The sequence below is a fragment of the Borostomias antarcticus genome (genome assembly GCF_949987555.1).
Source record: "Borostomias antarcticus genome assembly, chromosome: 22".
NCBI classification, from domain to species: Eukaryota; Metazoa; Chordata; class Actinopteri; order Stomiiformes; family Stomiidae; genus Borostomias; species Borostomias antarcticus.
Window position 1 is genome coordinate 4,699,634 of NC_140255.1, and position 17,546 is coordinate 4,717,179.

Below are 17,546 nucleotides of genomic sequence, written 5' to 3' on the forward strand. Positions count from 1 at the left end.
TTTATGATTTATGAATCATGGTGAAAGTATTTTGAGTATTTGGGTAATAGGGAAAAAGTATCTTGTTACAAATTACACTAAATTTTCTTCTGCCATGTCTAATGCAAATTCAAGATATTCAAAAATAATTGAAATACAGCCCATCTCTGACACCATCACTCCATTATCCTCAGTCCTCTCAAACTGCAGTAGTACTCCAAGTACAGCTAGAGCTTTTCCTATACTGAGTCAGTCATATCAAAATGAGATCAGGACCCTGGTATCTGATATTCCATCTCTGGAATTATCCTAGAACAAACATCACCCACTCGTGATCCATCATACTCTGATGGATATCATCCAGCCTCTGCTCCTCTCCTCCACACATCCTCCCCTCTCTTCTTCCCTCCTGTCCTCTCCTCCATCATCCCCTCTCCTCTCTCCTTCTATCGTCTCACATCCTCTCCTCCCCTCCTATTCTCTTCTCTCCAAGGGACAAGGGACCTTTAATGCGAGCGGCGTGCACCTGATGGCTGGTTCGTTAACCTCCTGAACTGATGATCATACATTTAGCCTACATGTGCACTTTCTGCATACAAACAAACGTACCTAAACGTTACATAATACTACTACTACTACTACTACTACTACTAATAATAATAATAATAATAATAATAATTGTATAGAGGAGATTAGTCTGGCATGTCTGGTTTGTTTACTAGTGTTATGCAATTCAGTGGGTGAGTGAGCCTTGTCATGGCTCAAATTTTGCCACATTTGCAATGGTTGGCAAGTCGTTGCCGTTAATACGGGCTTGTCCCATATTTAAAAATAAAATGCATTTTCAATACTGAATCAATAAGAGATGTGATTCTCACGTATTTATGTGCACAGAACTCTGTTGACAGAGGCTTTGAACTTTGTAGCTGCGCTACCAAATTCAACCAGATAGTACAGCAGGCCTCTCACGCGTTAGCAAGAAACGGCAAGCCAATCCTATTAGCGATATTGGGCTAGGGAGGCAGCCAGGACTAGTACAGAAGGAGATCTGTTAAGTGTTTGTGTACCAAATTACTGCGAGGGACAATTCAGTAGTCACTGAATATTGGTTGGAACATGTCCCGGGCGTCATCAGTTAATTCTACACCAGTGCCTCTCTCCCCCTCCTCTCCTTCTCTCATCACCTCTCCTTTCCTATCTTCTCCTCTCCTCTTCTCATATCCTCTCCTTTCCTATTTTCTCCCCTCCTCTTCTCATTATCCTCTCCTTTCCTATTTTCTCCTCTCCCTGGGCTCCTCTCATATCTTCTCCTTTCCTATCTTCGCCCCTCCTCTTCTCATATCCTCCCCTTTCCTATTTTCTCCTCTCCTCCTCTCGTATCCTCTCCTTTCCTCGCTTATCCTCTCCTTTATTCCCCTCCCCTCCCCTCCTCCTGTCCTCTCCTCTCATATCCTCTCCATTCCCTTCTTCTCCTCCCCTTCCCACCTCTCCTCCTGTCCTAGTCTCCTGCTACATCAGAGCAGTGTTAACCTGCTGCTCCCTCCTCCCACAGAGTCTCTCCTCTCACAGCCAGCCCAACCCTCTCTGCTGCTCCCTCCTCCCACAGAGAGTCTCTCCTCTCACAGCCAGCCCAACCCTCTCTGCTGCTCCCTCCTCCCACAGAGAGTCTCTCCTCTCACAGCCAGCCCAACCCTCTCTGCTGCTCCCTCCTCCCACAGAGAGTCTCTCCTCTCACAGCCAGCCCAACCCTCTCTGCTGCTCCCTCCTCCCACAGAGAGTCTCTCCTCTCACAGCCAGCCCAACCCTCTCTGCTGCTCCCTCCTCCCACAGAGAGTCTCTCCTCTCACAGCCAGCCCAACCCTCTCTGCTGCTCCCTCCTCCCACAGAGTCTCTCCTCTCACAGCCAGCCCAACCCTCTCTGCTGCTCCCTCCTCCCACAGAGAGTCTCTCCTCTCACAGCCAGCCCAACCCTCTCTGCTGCTCCCTCCTCCCACAGAGAGTCTCTCCTCTCACAGCCAGCCCAACCCTCTCTGCTGCTCCCTCCTCCCACAGAGAGTCTCTCCTCTCACAGCCAGCCCAACCCTCTCTGCTGCTCCCTCCTCCCACAGAGAGTCTCTCCTCTCACAGCCAGCCCAACCCTCTCTGCTGCTCCCTCCTCCCACAGAGAGTCTCTCCTCTCACAGCCAGCCCAACCCTCTCTGCTGCTCCCTCCTCCCACAGAGTCTCTCCTCTCACAGCCAGCCCAACCCTCTCTGCTGCTCCCTCCTCCCACAGAGAGTCTCTCCTCTCACAGCCAGCCCAACCCTCTCTGCTGCTCCCTCCTCCCACAGAGAGTCTCTCCTCTCACAGCCAGCCCAACCCTCTCTGCTGCTCCCTCCTCCCACAGAGTCTCTCCTCTCACAGCCAGCCCAACCCTCTCTGCTGCTCCCTCCTCCCACAGAGAGTCTCTCCTCTCACAGCCAGCCCAACCCTCTCTGCTGCTCCCTCCTCCCACAGAGAGTCTCTCCTCTCACAGCCAGCCCAACCCTCTCTGCTGCTCCCTCCTCCCACAGAGTCTCTCCTCTCACAGCCAGCCCAACCCTCTCTGCTGCTCCCTCCTCCCACAGAGAGTCTCTCCTCTCACAGCCAGCCCAACCCTCTCTGCTGCTCCCTCCTCCCACAGAGTCTCTCCTCTCACAGCCAGCCCAACCCTCTCTGCTGCTCCCTCCTCCCACTGCTGTTGGAATGGAAAATGCAATTACAGAACATCTTTGTTGTTTCACCTTTGTTCTTTATCAGTGGTGCTCTAAGGGAGCTAACAACAGGGATGTGCAGCTAGAGGTAAGAACGGGAGTAGAGTGCGGACTGATGCAGCCAACTAACCATCTGGCAGACTGCTGTTGAGGACACAGAGGATCCTATAAAGGAGGGCTGGTCTGTGTAAACTCCTGGCAGACGGGACACGCCCCATTAGCTCGACGACAGTATGAGAGATGTGGAAGAGAAAAGGACAGAAGAGAAGGGGATGAGGAAGGAGGGACCAGGCATCACATATTTTTCCTTTAACACGAATTAAGGCGAGTCAGATAATAATAATAATAATAATAATAATAATAATAATAATAATAATAAGAAGAAGAAGAAGAAGAAGAAGAAGAAGAAGAAGAGAGAGAAAGGTAGAGGATGGCTTGGTCTGTTTTGTCCCATCAGGTAAAGAGAACAGTGTATAAAAGGCATGATAAAGAAAAGAAAGAATCTTAATAGGGTGAATGTGTCCGGCCTTGGCTGTCACCACAACACTGTACTGTCTGTGCGGCCTTGTTCGCGCCAGCAGGGGCTCTGTTCTGTCAGCCTGGCTGGTCTCCTGTGTGTGTGGGGGTAGCCGACTGTTTGTGTGTGTGTGTGTGTGTGTGTGTGTGTGTGTGTGTGTGTGTGTGTGTGTGATCGCGTGCGTGTGTGTGTGTGCGTGCGAGTGTGTGTGTCAGCCATTACAGACCTGCAGAGGTAATTACTGAATCCTCTAGTTCTGATGTCACTTCAAAGCAGCACAGTGAGCGGTCACAGCACCAGAGCCACGCCTCCAGGGTTATACAAGCACCCATTGTTTTGCTGCCAGTCACTAATTCAATTAATAGAGCGTGAGACTTTAAACTGACTTGAAAGAGTCCCTCCTAACACTCTGTAACTTTGCTCTGGTTTAGGCTAGGGAGTTTCTGGGATGCTTCAGTCTGCTTGGACTGTCAGTGAGGTCAGATTTCTTGGGGACTATGTGGCAGGCGACACCAATCAAGCACAGAGAAGCATTCCAAATCGTTCATTCCTTTTCATCCCAGGTCTCCAGTAGAGGACACAAAATAGTGCTGTCACCCAAATTCCTCTTAGCCATCCCACACAGTCATGTGACATCTCTATCAAAGAAAAGTGAAAGCTCAACTCAACATAGATTTACTCTACTCATTGTGGGTAAAATGCCAGTTTGGGGGAATCTGGATTCTTTTTGCTGTGGCTAAGAGACTGAGAATCTGAATTCTCCACTGTTGACAAAGGTCTGAGTCATCTCTCTATGTATGTGTGTGTGTGTGTGTGTGTGTGCGCGCGTGTGTGTGTTGGGAGGTGGGGAGGGGAGAGGGTGTTAGAAAGCATGTGCACACTTGCGTCGTAGTATGGCTGATAAGGGAAGCCTCAATGCACAGTAAACATTCCTCACAGCCTAGCGGGCAGTCTACTGGCCCATACACAGTAACAGTGTAACATGCCTAGCAGGCAGTCTACTAGCCCATACGCTCTAACATGCCTAGCAGGCAGTCTACTGGTCCATACACCGCAACATGCCTAGCAGGCAGTCTACTGGCACAAACACCGTAACATGCCTAGCAGGCAGTCTACTGGTCCATACACTCCAACATGCCTAGCAGGCAGTCTACTGGCCCATACACTCTAACACATCCATCCTCAAAGTGCGGACTCCGGTCTGGATCTAGACCGAACCACAACTGTCTCCGGACTGCAAATTATACTTGTCACCGCGACACAACGAGTCAAAGTTCTCTGCTTGCTCCGCTGCAAGCAACACTTCGAATGTCCTCTGCTTTGAGGAATTGCCGTTGGAAGTGTTGCCAGATTGGAAGGTTTTCTACCCATGTCGGCTGGGAAATTGTCGATCCAATCTAGCAACACGAGGTCATCTGAGTTGACAGTCTGTTTGTTTCTGAGTTGTTAGTTTCGTCTGCAGTTAGCTGGCTAGTAGTTAGCCTGATGATAGATTTAGCCTCAGTTGTTTCTAGTGTAGCTGGCGTTTTCAAAGGTGGCCAAAAGAAAAGTCGACAGTGAAAATAGGCAATTCCTGAATGAATGTATCGAAAAAAATGCCTTCATCCTCCCTCCAATGAGCACCGAACTGATGTGCTTAATGCAAAGAGACGGTAGCACTTGTGAAGCCTGCTCTAACATACCTAGCAGTCAGTCTACTGGTCCATACACTCCAACATGCTTATTAGGGAGTCCATAAACTCTCTTGCCCTACACTCCTTACATTCCTACCAGGCAATCTACTGGTGCATACAGCCTCACTTGGCCAACAGTTAAGCCTATCTGTGAACCTACACTGGTCAGTCAGGAACAATAAAGCTTTAGAATACAACATCAACATGGTCCATAGCAGTAGCAGTCTCAGGCCGAACCTCCAGGGCCAGAGTGAACAGCACTTAATCGTTCTTTATTGAAGAGCATTCTTCTCTGTGTGAGAATGTGGCTCAAGCTGAAAGGCTGCCAACTAAACAATACAGTATATGTCCCTAGACACTGGGGTTCAAATCCCAGCCATGGTGATTTCTCTACTGCTCTGACCTGCCCTGCGTGTGTGTATGTGTGTGTGTGTGTGTGTGAGAGAGAGAGAGAGAGAGAGAGAGAGACAGAGAGAGAGACAGACAGACAGACAGACAGACACAGGCAGAGAAGGGGCCTTCCATCGCTCTCTCTCTCTCTCTCTCTCTCAACGACTTGACAGCACTTGAATACCAACAGCCTCAGGCCTGGATTACATTAGTGTGGATGTCCATGGCTACATTTTCGAATGTGCAAAATGATCCCCGATTACACACACAAATTGCAGGTAAAGATCTCTTCAAATCTCTCTCGGTGGATTTGCAAGGAAACAGCCTGTTAGGAACCCGTCAAGTCTGAATTCTCAGTCTCTGCGACTCCCAACGTTCGCCAAACAGCCGAACTGCGAAGCTGCATCGAAAGAAGAGCCGGCGTGCGACGCCGGTCACCAAAACCAACAACTCTGGTCACATGGGTCTTGGAGACTCCAACGAGAGATGCCCAGCCGAGCCAGCCAGCACACCAAACAAACCGTAAGGTCCGGCCTAGCGCTCTCGTTGGATGGGGTCTGTGGTGCTATGCTGTCTTGAGCTTAGAGAATTAGGACAGGCTGCAATCTGATGATATCATTCATTTCCCTTCTGCTTTGTTTCCATAGTGCTGCATTTGTGTTTCCATCTATTATTGAATTGTGTGTTTTCATATTATCTTGATAATTGATTAGTATACTTCAATTAATATGAAATGCTTTGATCACGTCGTTGTAGCATCATCAACGGGTCTCTAGGTCACTTGCTTGAGTCAAGACTAGGGTTGCTGGTTGGGAAACCAGGATCCCGGGAAAGCATCAGTCTCCTGAATCAATTAATAAATTAATAAACACTCAATATATTGTGTGAAATGTATTATTTTCTTCTTAGATAAGTGGGCATATGAGCTATGTTTATAAAAAAAAAAGGTATGCGCACAGATTGGAAGAAAAAGAAGCAGCGGTTAGTTTAAGCCCTGCTACAGCGGTGGATCAGAGGCAAACATGTACTGCATAGTGTGCAGGGTCACTGTCTTGTTGAGGAATTTACATCCAAACACCTTAAACCTTTGTTCTCTCTCTCCTTTTGTAATTCATCACCTCCCCCAAATATTCACATAGCTGTGCTAACATACAAAATGGCCTCCAGGAGGCCATACACTTTGAATCTGTCTACAACAGAATAACCATCCTTTGTCATCCTTTGTCCCCAATTGCCGCCTTTTTCTCATGTCACATGTCTGTACTCTTGGCCACGCCTGCCATTTCATATGACGTACAATGGAGTAGCCAATCACATCCTGGAAGCACCGTACCTGTGTTTTGATTGCATATAAGGCGCAGCAAAACCCAGAGCTGGGACTTGTCTGGATAAACCACTCTGCTGCGTTGTCCAGAAAGTCCTTGCGCTCGTATGTTTTCACAATAAACCAGACTTAACCTTTTGAGCGAATCTTGGTAAATCCTTTTTACTAGTTCAGTAATTCCATTACAGTCTCACATAGGCTAATAATAATAATAATAATGTAGGCTAGTCTATTATAATTGCTGTAGCATATTAACCATGATCTAATAATAAAATTACAACAATAATAGGCTACCAATAGCCTGGTTATGAATACAGGCTAATACACATATCATGATAGGGCGTTATATAGCCTATTCTATATTTGTCTAGGTATCTCCACAACTAGGGATGGGACGGTTTGAAATTTTCATATCACGGTTATAGTGACCAAAATTATCATGGTTCACGGTTTTGTCATGGTTAGGGATGGGTCTCGTTAATTTTTATCAATACCGAAAATATTATTGAGACTGCTTAATGATTCGAGTCTTTATCGATCCCACTATCGATACCCTACTTTTCTACTATTTGATGGAAAGACAAGACAACTATAAATCTTAAAAGAACTGAATTGGTATTGTTAATTTGTGACACTACTAAAATAAATTATACTGCATATAAATTAAATAAAGTAGCCTATAGGTTATGCTTTACATAACAACACACCATTACATAACAAATGGTTGCTGTTAACTAAACAGTATTAGAGAAAGACAATCTCCCTCCCTCTTTCCATCCCCTTCTTCCCTCTCTCCCTCCCTCCCACCCTCCCTCTCTCTCCATCTCCCTCTCTCCCACTCTGTCCCTCTCACTACAGTATACTTTACACAACAATAACAACAACATGACGAGCACTGCAGCTTGCTAACGTTAACCAGCTAGTGCTATAGCATTGTACATGCAAGTGCTATGCTATACCCTATTAGGCTATTTTACATTGACATTGACAGTCCTTAAATCTAGATGTCTTCTTTGCAAGCTAGATTCCCTCTGTCATCCGCTTGCTCAAGGCTACAAAAACATTGTAGTATAACTTAGACTGTGGGTCATTCATTCATTCACTAGTTGTGCCCAGTAACGTAACATCACTGCACCGAGCTAGCAAGCTAACGGAACCACTGTAAGTTATAGCTTTAGCAAGCCGATGACAGAGGGAATCTAGCTAGCAAAGAAGACATCTAGCACTAGATTTAAGTAGTGTCAATGTCAACAAACAGAACTTATTGAGGTGCGCACAGCATGTATACCTGGGGTGGTAGAAGAGGATGAGGGAGTTGGTCTGTCTCGCACTTTGAGACTATCAAATGTACTGCAAGTCCCAATTCTAATCTGATGGGCACCATTTAAGTTCTTTAGCATAAACGTTGTATTTCCCCCCTTGCAGGAAAATATCTTAGAGCACAGGTTGCATTTCACCTCCTCCTTTTCTTTCACTTTTGTGAAATGTAACCACGCCTTAGATCGCTTTGTGCGCTCAGCCATTCTCTCCGCCAAAATACATCTCACTTTCGGCCATGCCGTTAGTGTTGTTGTTTTCGCCTGAAGTCAAAACTCCGCCTAGACGCTGCTACCTGTGTGGCTTTTCCTCAGAAATTGAACGGGGATGAGGGTCAGAAAGCATTTAGCATGTTTTTCAAAGTCAGACAGCATTTAGTATGATTTTTCAGTGACGTAGTCATGCACAGTTAACTTTTTTGTAATTATTGTTTTTATGCACGGTTATCTTAATAAATGAAAATTTAACCGGTTGTACTGTTTTCACCGCGGTTCACCGTGACACCGGTAACCATCCCATCCCTATCCACAACCCGGAGATGAGCCCTTCGCTATGCCCTCCAGATCTATGCTAGGCTGCTGAAGACGGCACTCGGTCTGTTCGAGCGACTTTTTGTTGCCACTGAGGAGCCTTCCCAAGTCCAACCACCACTAGATCAGGGAACGGAATCAACCGAACAGTCAAACCACCCTGAGCCTGGAGGCTGAACTGCAGCAATCAATGAGTGCATGAAAAGTCCAGAGCCAAAGGAGAAGTGTGGAAATGACCTGCAGAATATCCTGTCAAAGGAATTTGCGCTCTTCAAGGCAACACAAGTGCGCCCCAAAAATCTGCAGCTGCTCTACGCGGCTCTTGGCACTATTCAGCCAACGTCTGTAGAAGCCGAGCGAGCCTTCTCAGTGTGCGGACAGTTCGTCACTAAGCTGAGAAACCGGCTGAGCGACCGCTGCATCAATGCTCTTTGCTTCCTCAAGTCCCACTTTATCAAACAGAGGAAAGTGAAATAGCCTAATCGAGATGCTATAGGAATTTGGTTCATTTAAATGTTTAGGCTTAGGCCTAGTGTAGCCTACAATGTAAGCGCAAGGTATTTTTTTACATAGCCTACTTTTAAATTGCGAATTTGAGCTCTTTTTCATTTTCACATGTTGATTTTTATAAATAAAACGTTTAATGTGATACATTATTATACAATACCATTATTCTGTTGCATTTATTTGTCTACATAGCTTAAATCCAATTTTAAAAATCACTTTTTTAATCACCAATTTCCACGGGAAATCCCGCAAAACCCGGGAAATGGTCTGAAAAATCCCGGGATTTATAATCAGATAAATCCGGGAAATTCAGCAACCCTAGTCAAGACCTCCTCTTTCAGATCGAGATTGATAAAACCAGACTATTGATAAGGTTATCTGTTTCCCTGTACCGAACAGGGTGGTGCCCCATACGAGTTGATTTAGTGTATTAAATCCATTTTCCTTCATAGTTGTGATAACCGCGGTATAATCATAAATTATACCAAGTCATAGTCAGATTTCCATAGTTATTAGCTCCTAAACTGCTACACAATTACTATTTACTTATTTCAAAAGTAACAGTCACATTACTGATTACTGAATATAAAAAGTGTAACTAGTTACTGGGGAAAGTAACTTTTGCATTACTTTTCACTTCTCTTATTAATGCACACACAATAGTATATTATTATTATTATTATTATTATTATTATGTGTAGCTTAATGCTTAACATAGGGTGCCCAGCTTTAAATGGGTTAATAATAACTCCTAGGCTACCTCATCTCTGGCCATGACCTACAACATTCCCAGCCTTCAAACCAATGTAGGCCTCAAGAAGAGAAGCTTCTCAAACGTTTGATATGATAGCCTACAGTATACAGCATGTAAACAAATGTATTTTTTATATATTTTGACTGGGATTTTGAAATGGAGGAAATTAACACATATAGCTAAAAGCTGCAGGTCGTAAGCTTAATGTTGAAGTATAGGCCTAGAAGATAATAGAATCTCAGCCTGCTGTATGCTGTAGGGGAGCGTACCTATGTTCCCCGGGTCCTATTCCAGTCTGAAAAAGGGTCCTATGTTCCCCGGGTCCTATGTTCCCCGGCCCGAAAAAAGATATGTTCCCCAGTCCCAAAAAAAGGGTTCTATGTTCACTGGTCCCAAGAAAGGCTTCTAGATCCCTTTTTCCATAGGAGTTTTAAGCAAATTAAATACTAAAAAAGAAGTACATTTCAGCGATATTCAAAGCATCCAAATGGTTTTCCATAAACAGAACAACTCTAGTCAGTCAATGCAACTGCATAATGCAATAATTAATTTTGTGTAACTCGCAACAACATTCTGATTTGAGCAAATGGAATTAAAATATCACCTTTTGGGCAGGAGCCAAAAGCGTAGCCATAACACAACTTGCTTCAAGTCTTCACTCCAAAAGATCCTCAGAACGAATAGCCAACTTTCCTCCTTTGCTCTACTCTACCAGCACGGAAACAAGAGATAGGCCTATGGAACTGTGAATCTTTCTGGAGGAAAGAGAATGTTGGCTAGGTGGTAGGCTATTCATTGTGTATGTGGTTCACTAACGTTAAACTTCAGTAAGAAGTATCATATATATGTACATGTATATCTACATATATATATAGTAGAGAAATCTGTCAATAATCAATCCAAAATATTGGCTTATATTGTAACCAAACTCATCTCTTAATTAAACTATGGTTCATATACACACATTCAAGTCGAATAGTGAAAATAAATTAGGCCTATAATAACAATAGTAATAATAACAATTATAATAAAGAATAGGCCAATAATAATAATAATAATAATAATAATAATATGAAATCATATAAAACATAGGACCCGGGGAACATAGGATACTTTTTCGGGGGGAACATAAGATCCGGGGAAAAATAATGTCTGTATTTCCATGACAGAGAGCTCACATTGTCAGAACCATAGATGAACCTGTCAGCCATTGCTATAAGTAATTAATAGCAGTTAAAGGGGTCCACTTTTGCAAAGCAAACTTTTTCATTGTTTTTGAGTCTCTGATGGGCCTACTAACACACAAAGTATGAAGTGAAACGACCCAGTCATTGTGTTGTGGTCAGACGAAATGAAAACATTAGAAAAAAAGTCAGTCTCAGCAAGCCATTCAAATCTCCCTTGTCAAATTACGTCACAGTCGGGGACTCAATATAATAATCCCGCCCTCATTTAAATACCTCCAATCACTTGCATTTGTTTACCTGGCTATGAAGGCTGACATTATTTGCAGGTCCCGCTAGTTAGCATAATGTCTTCGCATGGAAAATGCTCTGTTCTTGGATGTGCTAAGCAGCACAGATCACTACATCGTCTCCCAAGCTCAAAGGACAGAAGAGCTGAGTGGATAAAATGTATTTTTGATGGCAACGTTCCCGCTGAAATTGGCAAAACACTGGCAGTATGTGCTAGCCATTTTTGCCCGATTGCTTTTCCAACCTGGGTCAGTACAATGCAGGATTTTCAGATGAACTCTTTCTCAATACCAACTGTCTGTGGAAATCATGCAGAAACTGTAAGTAAGTATGCTGTGTGTTCTTTGCATATACTGTAGTACTAATGCTAGCTAGCTAACATGAACAAACTCCCCTTTTGCCTCAACCCGGATGCTCGTCTCATCATATACGTTAGAGTAACGTTAGTGGAATGAAATTGGTAGACTTCTAATTGATCTAACGGTCATTAAAAATGATCAAATCCATCATTGGATTCCGCTTGGCCTACAGAATCTAGCTTAAATTGTTTGTAGTTGAATTGTGTCATATAGCCTGGTGGTGTCTAGCTAGCGAATGTAGCTAGAGGTAACAGTGTGCAACCATGGAGATAATAATATGGGTACTAACACTATCATGTTTAGTCAGGGAGAGAGGACAGTGGAATTTGTCACAGTTGCATTGAGTGTGGACGGTCCAGGCTAGCCAGCTATATTTTAGGTAGCATTGTGCTGTCAACAGCCCTCGTTCTCTAGCCTGCCGACTTGCTCATTAGCTGAGCTCATTTGCATATGAAAAAGCGCTCAATCCGCTCAATCTGATCTCGTGGTCAACAGAGGGGTAAAGAGGCATGCTAGAATGCTTATTCTGAGAAGCATTTTCAGTAAAAAAAATACCCAAAGAAATGTTTTGGGGACCCCAAAGACTTAAACTTAACTTAAATTGTTGAAACTAACATAATAGGACCCCTTCAATATAAATAAAACTGAATCATATCTAGGAATGGTGCTCAGCACAGTCTGTACTCTTCGAGCATCATTTCTAGTTATTATTAAATGTTTATGCTGCACAGACATCCTCCACTCATGAATGCATTTTGTGCGTGCGAGCAGGACATGTTTGGTGTTGCTGCGATCCGTTAGGTCGAGAGCTTCATGCCAGTCCAAACCCTGTGTCCTTACCATGAGGTGAGATATTTCGCTCATGAAACTAAGTTAAAAAAAAATGAATGAAGGTGAATGGCCGGCCGTGTTTTGGCGGCTTGTGGACCCACCCTGTGATTCAAATCCGCTCCAAAATGTAGGTAATGAGTTGTAAGTTGGCCCATGCTACACCCCTCCACCGAGTTTCATGAAAAGCAGTTTGGTAGTTTTGCGTAATCCTGCTAATGAACCAACCAACCAACCAACCAACATGCCACCAAAAACATGGGACGGAGGAGTGGAGGTAATTAGTTAGATTTGTTTGGCCTCTTAAGGGACAAGTAGGCCAGTGTCTGTTAATGACAACAAAATAGCCTGTTCTGACCCAGAACCCCAAAATGTGTTATAAAATCTAAGGATAATTACACTTTTTACGATGGGACAGGAAAATAAAGGAAATAATGGTGATATATTTTTTGTGAGTGTGCTAACTTTATTGTGACTCAGCAGCAAACCGTCAAAATGGTGGACAGACATGTACAAAAAATGGGTAACAAAGGCACATTGTGTTATTGACTACAGTATACAGTCAATGCAGTCTTTCAGCATGAGGTAAGCTACTCAATATGCAATTCCATGGAGGTACAGTAATCCTGCAGGATGAAGTCCTCTCCACACGTCGAGAATGAAATTACACCCTCTGGAGTTCGGTGACGGTCTGCTGTTTCTGTAGGGCATCAGTCAACCTCCAGATGATTGGACGGGCAGCGCCAACCAACCCAACGAATGCACCATTATGCAGGAATCTGCGGTTATAAGTAATCAAAACTAAAAAAATCACCATCGCCGTACCATCCCCTGATTGGCTTTTTACTCACGCACCCCCACTGACTAACACTGCTCACATCGTGCTCACACAGCTACAGTAACTGTGTCAAACAACAGACATTAGTATTAACACAGCTTATCACCACAGCAGGTCCAGGAGAGTTTGACAACTGTCATGTCTCATGGATGATTGGATATGCTTATGTCTATGTTCTTTATGCAAGGCTATGTTTAGCATGACCAGTGTGGGTAGATACGCGTCAAGCACCACAGAGAGGAAACTCAACACACACACATCAAAGACAAAGCATTTTCAGCCTAACACCACAATGGATGTTGGCAACTTGTCACTAGGCCTATCTGCAGCGCGGCAGTACCAAGACTTCTTCTCCCAACATCTGCAACTCATCTTGGCATCATCAAAGGATGCTGGAGATGAGAGATGATGAGGACATGCTGGACACAGAGAGAGAGAAAGAATGAGACAGAAAGAGAGAGAGACAGAATGAGAGAGAGAGAGAGTGCATGCGTGTGTGTGAGAGAGAGAGAGAGAGAGAGAGAGAGAGAGAGAGGCAGAAATTAGGCCATGGCTCCCACAGGAGCCTCTGTCTGTCTCTCTCTCCCTTTCACTCCCTCTCATTTACTCTCTCCCTTACTCTCTCCGATTCTCTCTCTGTCTATCTCTCTCTTCCCGTTCTCTGTCTTTCTGCCAATGTATTAATTAGATTGTGATATCTGGCTTCTTTCTCCCATGCATATCTGCTCCTTCAACAAGCACTAAATTGCATGTTGTAATTTACTCATTTGCTTATTGTTTCTGTTGGTATCAGTGTGTGTGTGTGTGTGTGTGTGGAGGGGGAGGGGGTAAACTCTCTCTACAGAGCTCTGGCCAGCTCATTGGCTGTTCTTAGTGGAGGAAGTATGGATTTTCTCTCTCTTCCTTCCAGTGTCAGCGAGGTGCTATGAGGACTGGGTGCTAATGAGCTGACTCTGCAGGGCTGGGGAGGCTCCCAGACAGAGGAAAAGAAGGACTCACACACACCATCACACGTGCACACACACACACATACACACACACACACACACACACACACACACACACACACACACACACACACACACACACACACACCAGACAGAGGACATTCACCACAATCACTCACCACAGCCCATTCCCCTCACTGAAACCCTCAGACTGGGGGCTGCTCACCCCTCCCTGAAACCCTCAGACTGGGGGCTGCTCACCCCTCCCTGAAACCCTCAGACTGGGGGCTGCTCACCCCTCCCTGAAACCCTCAGACTGGGGGCTGCTCACCCTTACCCTGTACAGCAACACTGACCCTGCACGCTGCTTATGTAACAGGTGTCACTGCGTTGCTCGTCAGTTGCTTGTTTGCACTCTACTTGCCTGGACTCACACTGGGCTTGAATTTGTCCTATGACTTCCAAATGCACGTGACCGCCTCTCATAAATACGTCTACCAGCTACGCCACTGAAAAGCTAGTATTCAATGGCGCGGGTGGACGGTATCTATACTGAGGAGTGAGTTTGAACCAATTCAACTCAGTGACACTGACTCCCCTAAACCCCAGCGGGTCAAGAGCTGAGCCTAACCCTGTATCCGGATCACGGCGCCACTGTAACAGGTGTCACTGCGTCGCTCGTCAGTATAGCTTCCACCCTACTTGCAACGCTAGGTCCGAACTCGGGTCCTCTGACTTACAAAAGCATGCGACTACCTCACATTAAACGCTGCTACCAGCTACGGCGCGGGCGGGCAGTATTTATACTGAGAAGTGACTTTCAACCACATTAACCTTATCAACCAGTTCTGAAGCTGAGGGCCGCTCACCGTAACCCTGTGCATCTGGATGAATGGAGAGGACTGCGAACCCCAGGACCAGCCATGGAGCAGCAGGAGCAGAACCAGACCTTATCGATGGAGCTCAGCCTACAGCATATTGATCTGTATCCAGCGCCGCAGTGATTTAAGGGGCCAAAAGCTTAGAGGGATGAATTATGCATCTGATGAAAGACTGGGAGATTAAGCCTTTCATTCTACCTCTGCGTCTGGCTGTATCGTGTCATCGCCGCCGCCACCACCACGCAGCAAAGAGCATGAAAACCTCCCACATTCAACGCCACCGCTGTTGTGTAATTACTGATGTTCTCTGTTCAAGGCTGCGCTGTAGCTTTGCTTTCACAGACTGTCTTGGCCTTCCGCATGTTGCCAAGGAAACTTGCTTTTGGGTACATATATGTTTTGTCTCAGAAAGGCCAAGCAAAGAGTATGTCGTCGGGGGACCTCTAGTTGAACCGTAGTACAGCTAGTGTCATTGGTGGTGGTTATTCACTACACACACACACACACCCACACACACGTTAGTGTAGAGAACACGTGTATGTAGTCCATTCACAGAACAATGATACTATGGAATATTGTCAGGCATCGTCAACCATGGTGTGAATGCAGTTTGAGTTCCGTCTTAACTACAGTAAGACCTGTGTTGACCTAAATATACAGTACATAGTCTAAATATACACTGACAGCAAATGACCCTGCGCTCTCTCCCAAAGGAGGACTGACTGACTGACTGACTGACTGACTGACTGACTGACTGACTGACTGACTACATTCAGCATCATAAGCAGTGAGTGATATGGCTGCCTCTCTGACAGGCCCTCTAAAAACTGTGTAGGGTTTGATTTATTCCATGTTAACATAACTGAGCTTAACTCAGGACTTACACGCATGGGTGACAGAGAAACTGTTGGAGGACTCGAGGTTGTCTACGTTGTAGTTGAGGTGGAACGGTTTCTCCGTCATATTCTGGTTTGTGTTATACAGCTGAACCGCGAACCGGAACGCGCTGTGCTCCTGCACCGTTGACCGCATGAAGAGACCCCCTTGGAAAAATGAAGATCAATGATTAAACCGTGCGCTTAATAAGCATCTCTAGACATTAATCACATGGCTACATCGAAAACTCTCGCTTTATCATTGTGGGATAGGTCTGGCAAAACCAGCACACACATTTGCCGCCCAAGCAAAACTTGTGGGAGACGCTTTCTGTTGTAGCCACTGTTTTAGTCATGCCAAATAGCATATGCTGGATGCAAAATGCGTTTTTCCTATTCACTTCGAGGGGGTGCTTACTTGTGAATTAACAGGCTTGTTAGGTGTTGTCAGAAATGCTAGCACATTTGGAGCCACTGTGCGAAATCAAGTTCGCCGTTTTTACGCATGCATGTAAGCGCATAGCCTAAACTGGATAGCCTACCGAATAACACACCGTCCTAGCCCGTATTGATAACGGGCTGCGTTGTTAACTAGCCTATCGTATGACTGAGAGAACTGATTTCACGACAAAAAACGAACTTACCTATATTTATCTGATTAGGAAACCCCGCGAACGTTCTGCCAAAAAGCCACAGAAAAAACAATGCCACGCTTTGTGCCATTTTCTACAACCCGGGTATTGAACTCCTCACAGGAAGGTCTCAGCAGCCCGAGGATGGGAACAGCTCTTGGATGTATGATGGTCGCTCACAGTGCACCAATTAGGTTCATTGGGGTGCAGACCGGGCTGCAGAGCTATTTTCTGCAACTGCGAGAGAGGAAGAGAGAGAGAGACGGAGACAGGAGCAGGAGTAGGGAGAGAGAGGGGGGGTAGAGACACGGGTAGATAGAGAGAGAGAGAGAGAGAGAGAGAGAGAGAGAGAGAGAGAGAGAGAGAGAGAGAGAGAGAGAGACGGAGACAGGAGCAGGAGTAGGGAGAGAGAGGGGGGGTAGGGACACGAGTAGATAGAGAGAGAGAGAGAGAGAGAGAGAGAGAGAGAGAGAGAGACGGAGACAGGAGCAGGAGTAGGGAGAGAGAGGGGGGGTAGAGACACGAGTAGATAGAGTAGAGAGAGAGAGAGAGAGAGAGAGAGAGAGAGGGGGAAAAGCGGGGACTTATCCCAAAGATGGTGGTGGAGAAGCGGTCTGATCTGATTGAGAAAACGGACTCCGATTGGACCAGCGGCGGCGGGGGTGATATTGATCAAACTTCATCTGACGTTGAATTAAAAAAGCTTCCGTATGCACGGCTCGCGCGATAGACTAGGGCTGCTGCGGAGCGAGACTGCGCTCCTCATCGCTGTAGGCGCAATCAATAAGAGGCATGGAGACATGGAGACAGACGGCCAGTGATTAAGTAACCGCCTCCAGTTGCCGCAGCTGGCTCTCTGGGACGCAGTAGCACGCACACACCCGACACAACCCAGCAAACACGCAACGTCAGGGAGACGTTCAGATCATGTCTTAATAACGTCCGTCGGTCCAGAACCCCATTTGTACGTCTGCTGGACCCCTCAATA

At 45.6% G+C, this 17,546-nt stretch overlaps 1 protein-coding gene across 2 annotated transcripts in view; it reads right to left on the reverse strand.

The window, feature by feature from the left end:
* Nucleotides 1-16,649, reverse strand: part of LOC311324094 (glutamate receptor 3) — a gene marked incomplete at both ends in the record, with an annotated part of 124,511 nt that extends 107,862 nt beyond the window's left edge. For both annotated transcript variants that reach the window (XM_084456482.1, XM_084456481.1), the window contains 2 exons: nucleotides 15,936-16,094; nucleotides 16,571-16,649. In XM_084456482.1, coding sequence (XP_084312608.1) covers nucleotides 15,936-16,094; nucleotides 16,571-16,649 — 238 coding nt within the window. The remainder of the gene's footprint in view (nucleotides 1-15,935; nucleotides 16,095-16,570) is intronic.
* Between the last annotated feature and the right edge of the window lie 897 nt (nucleotides 16,650-17,546).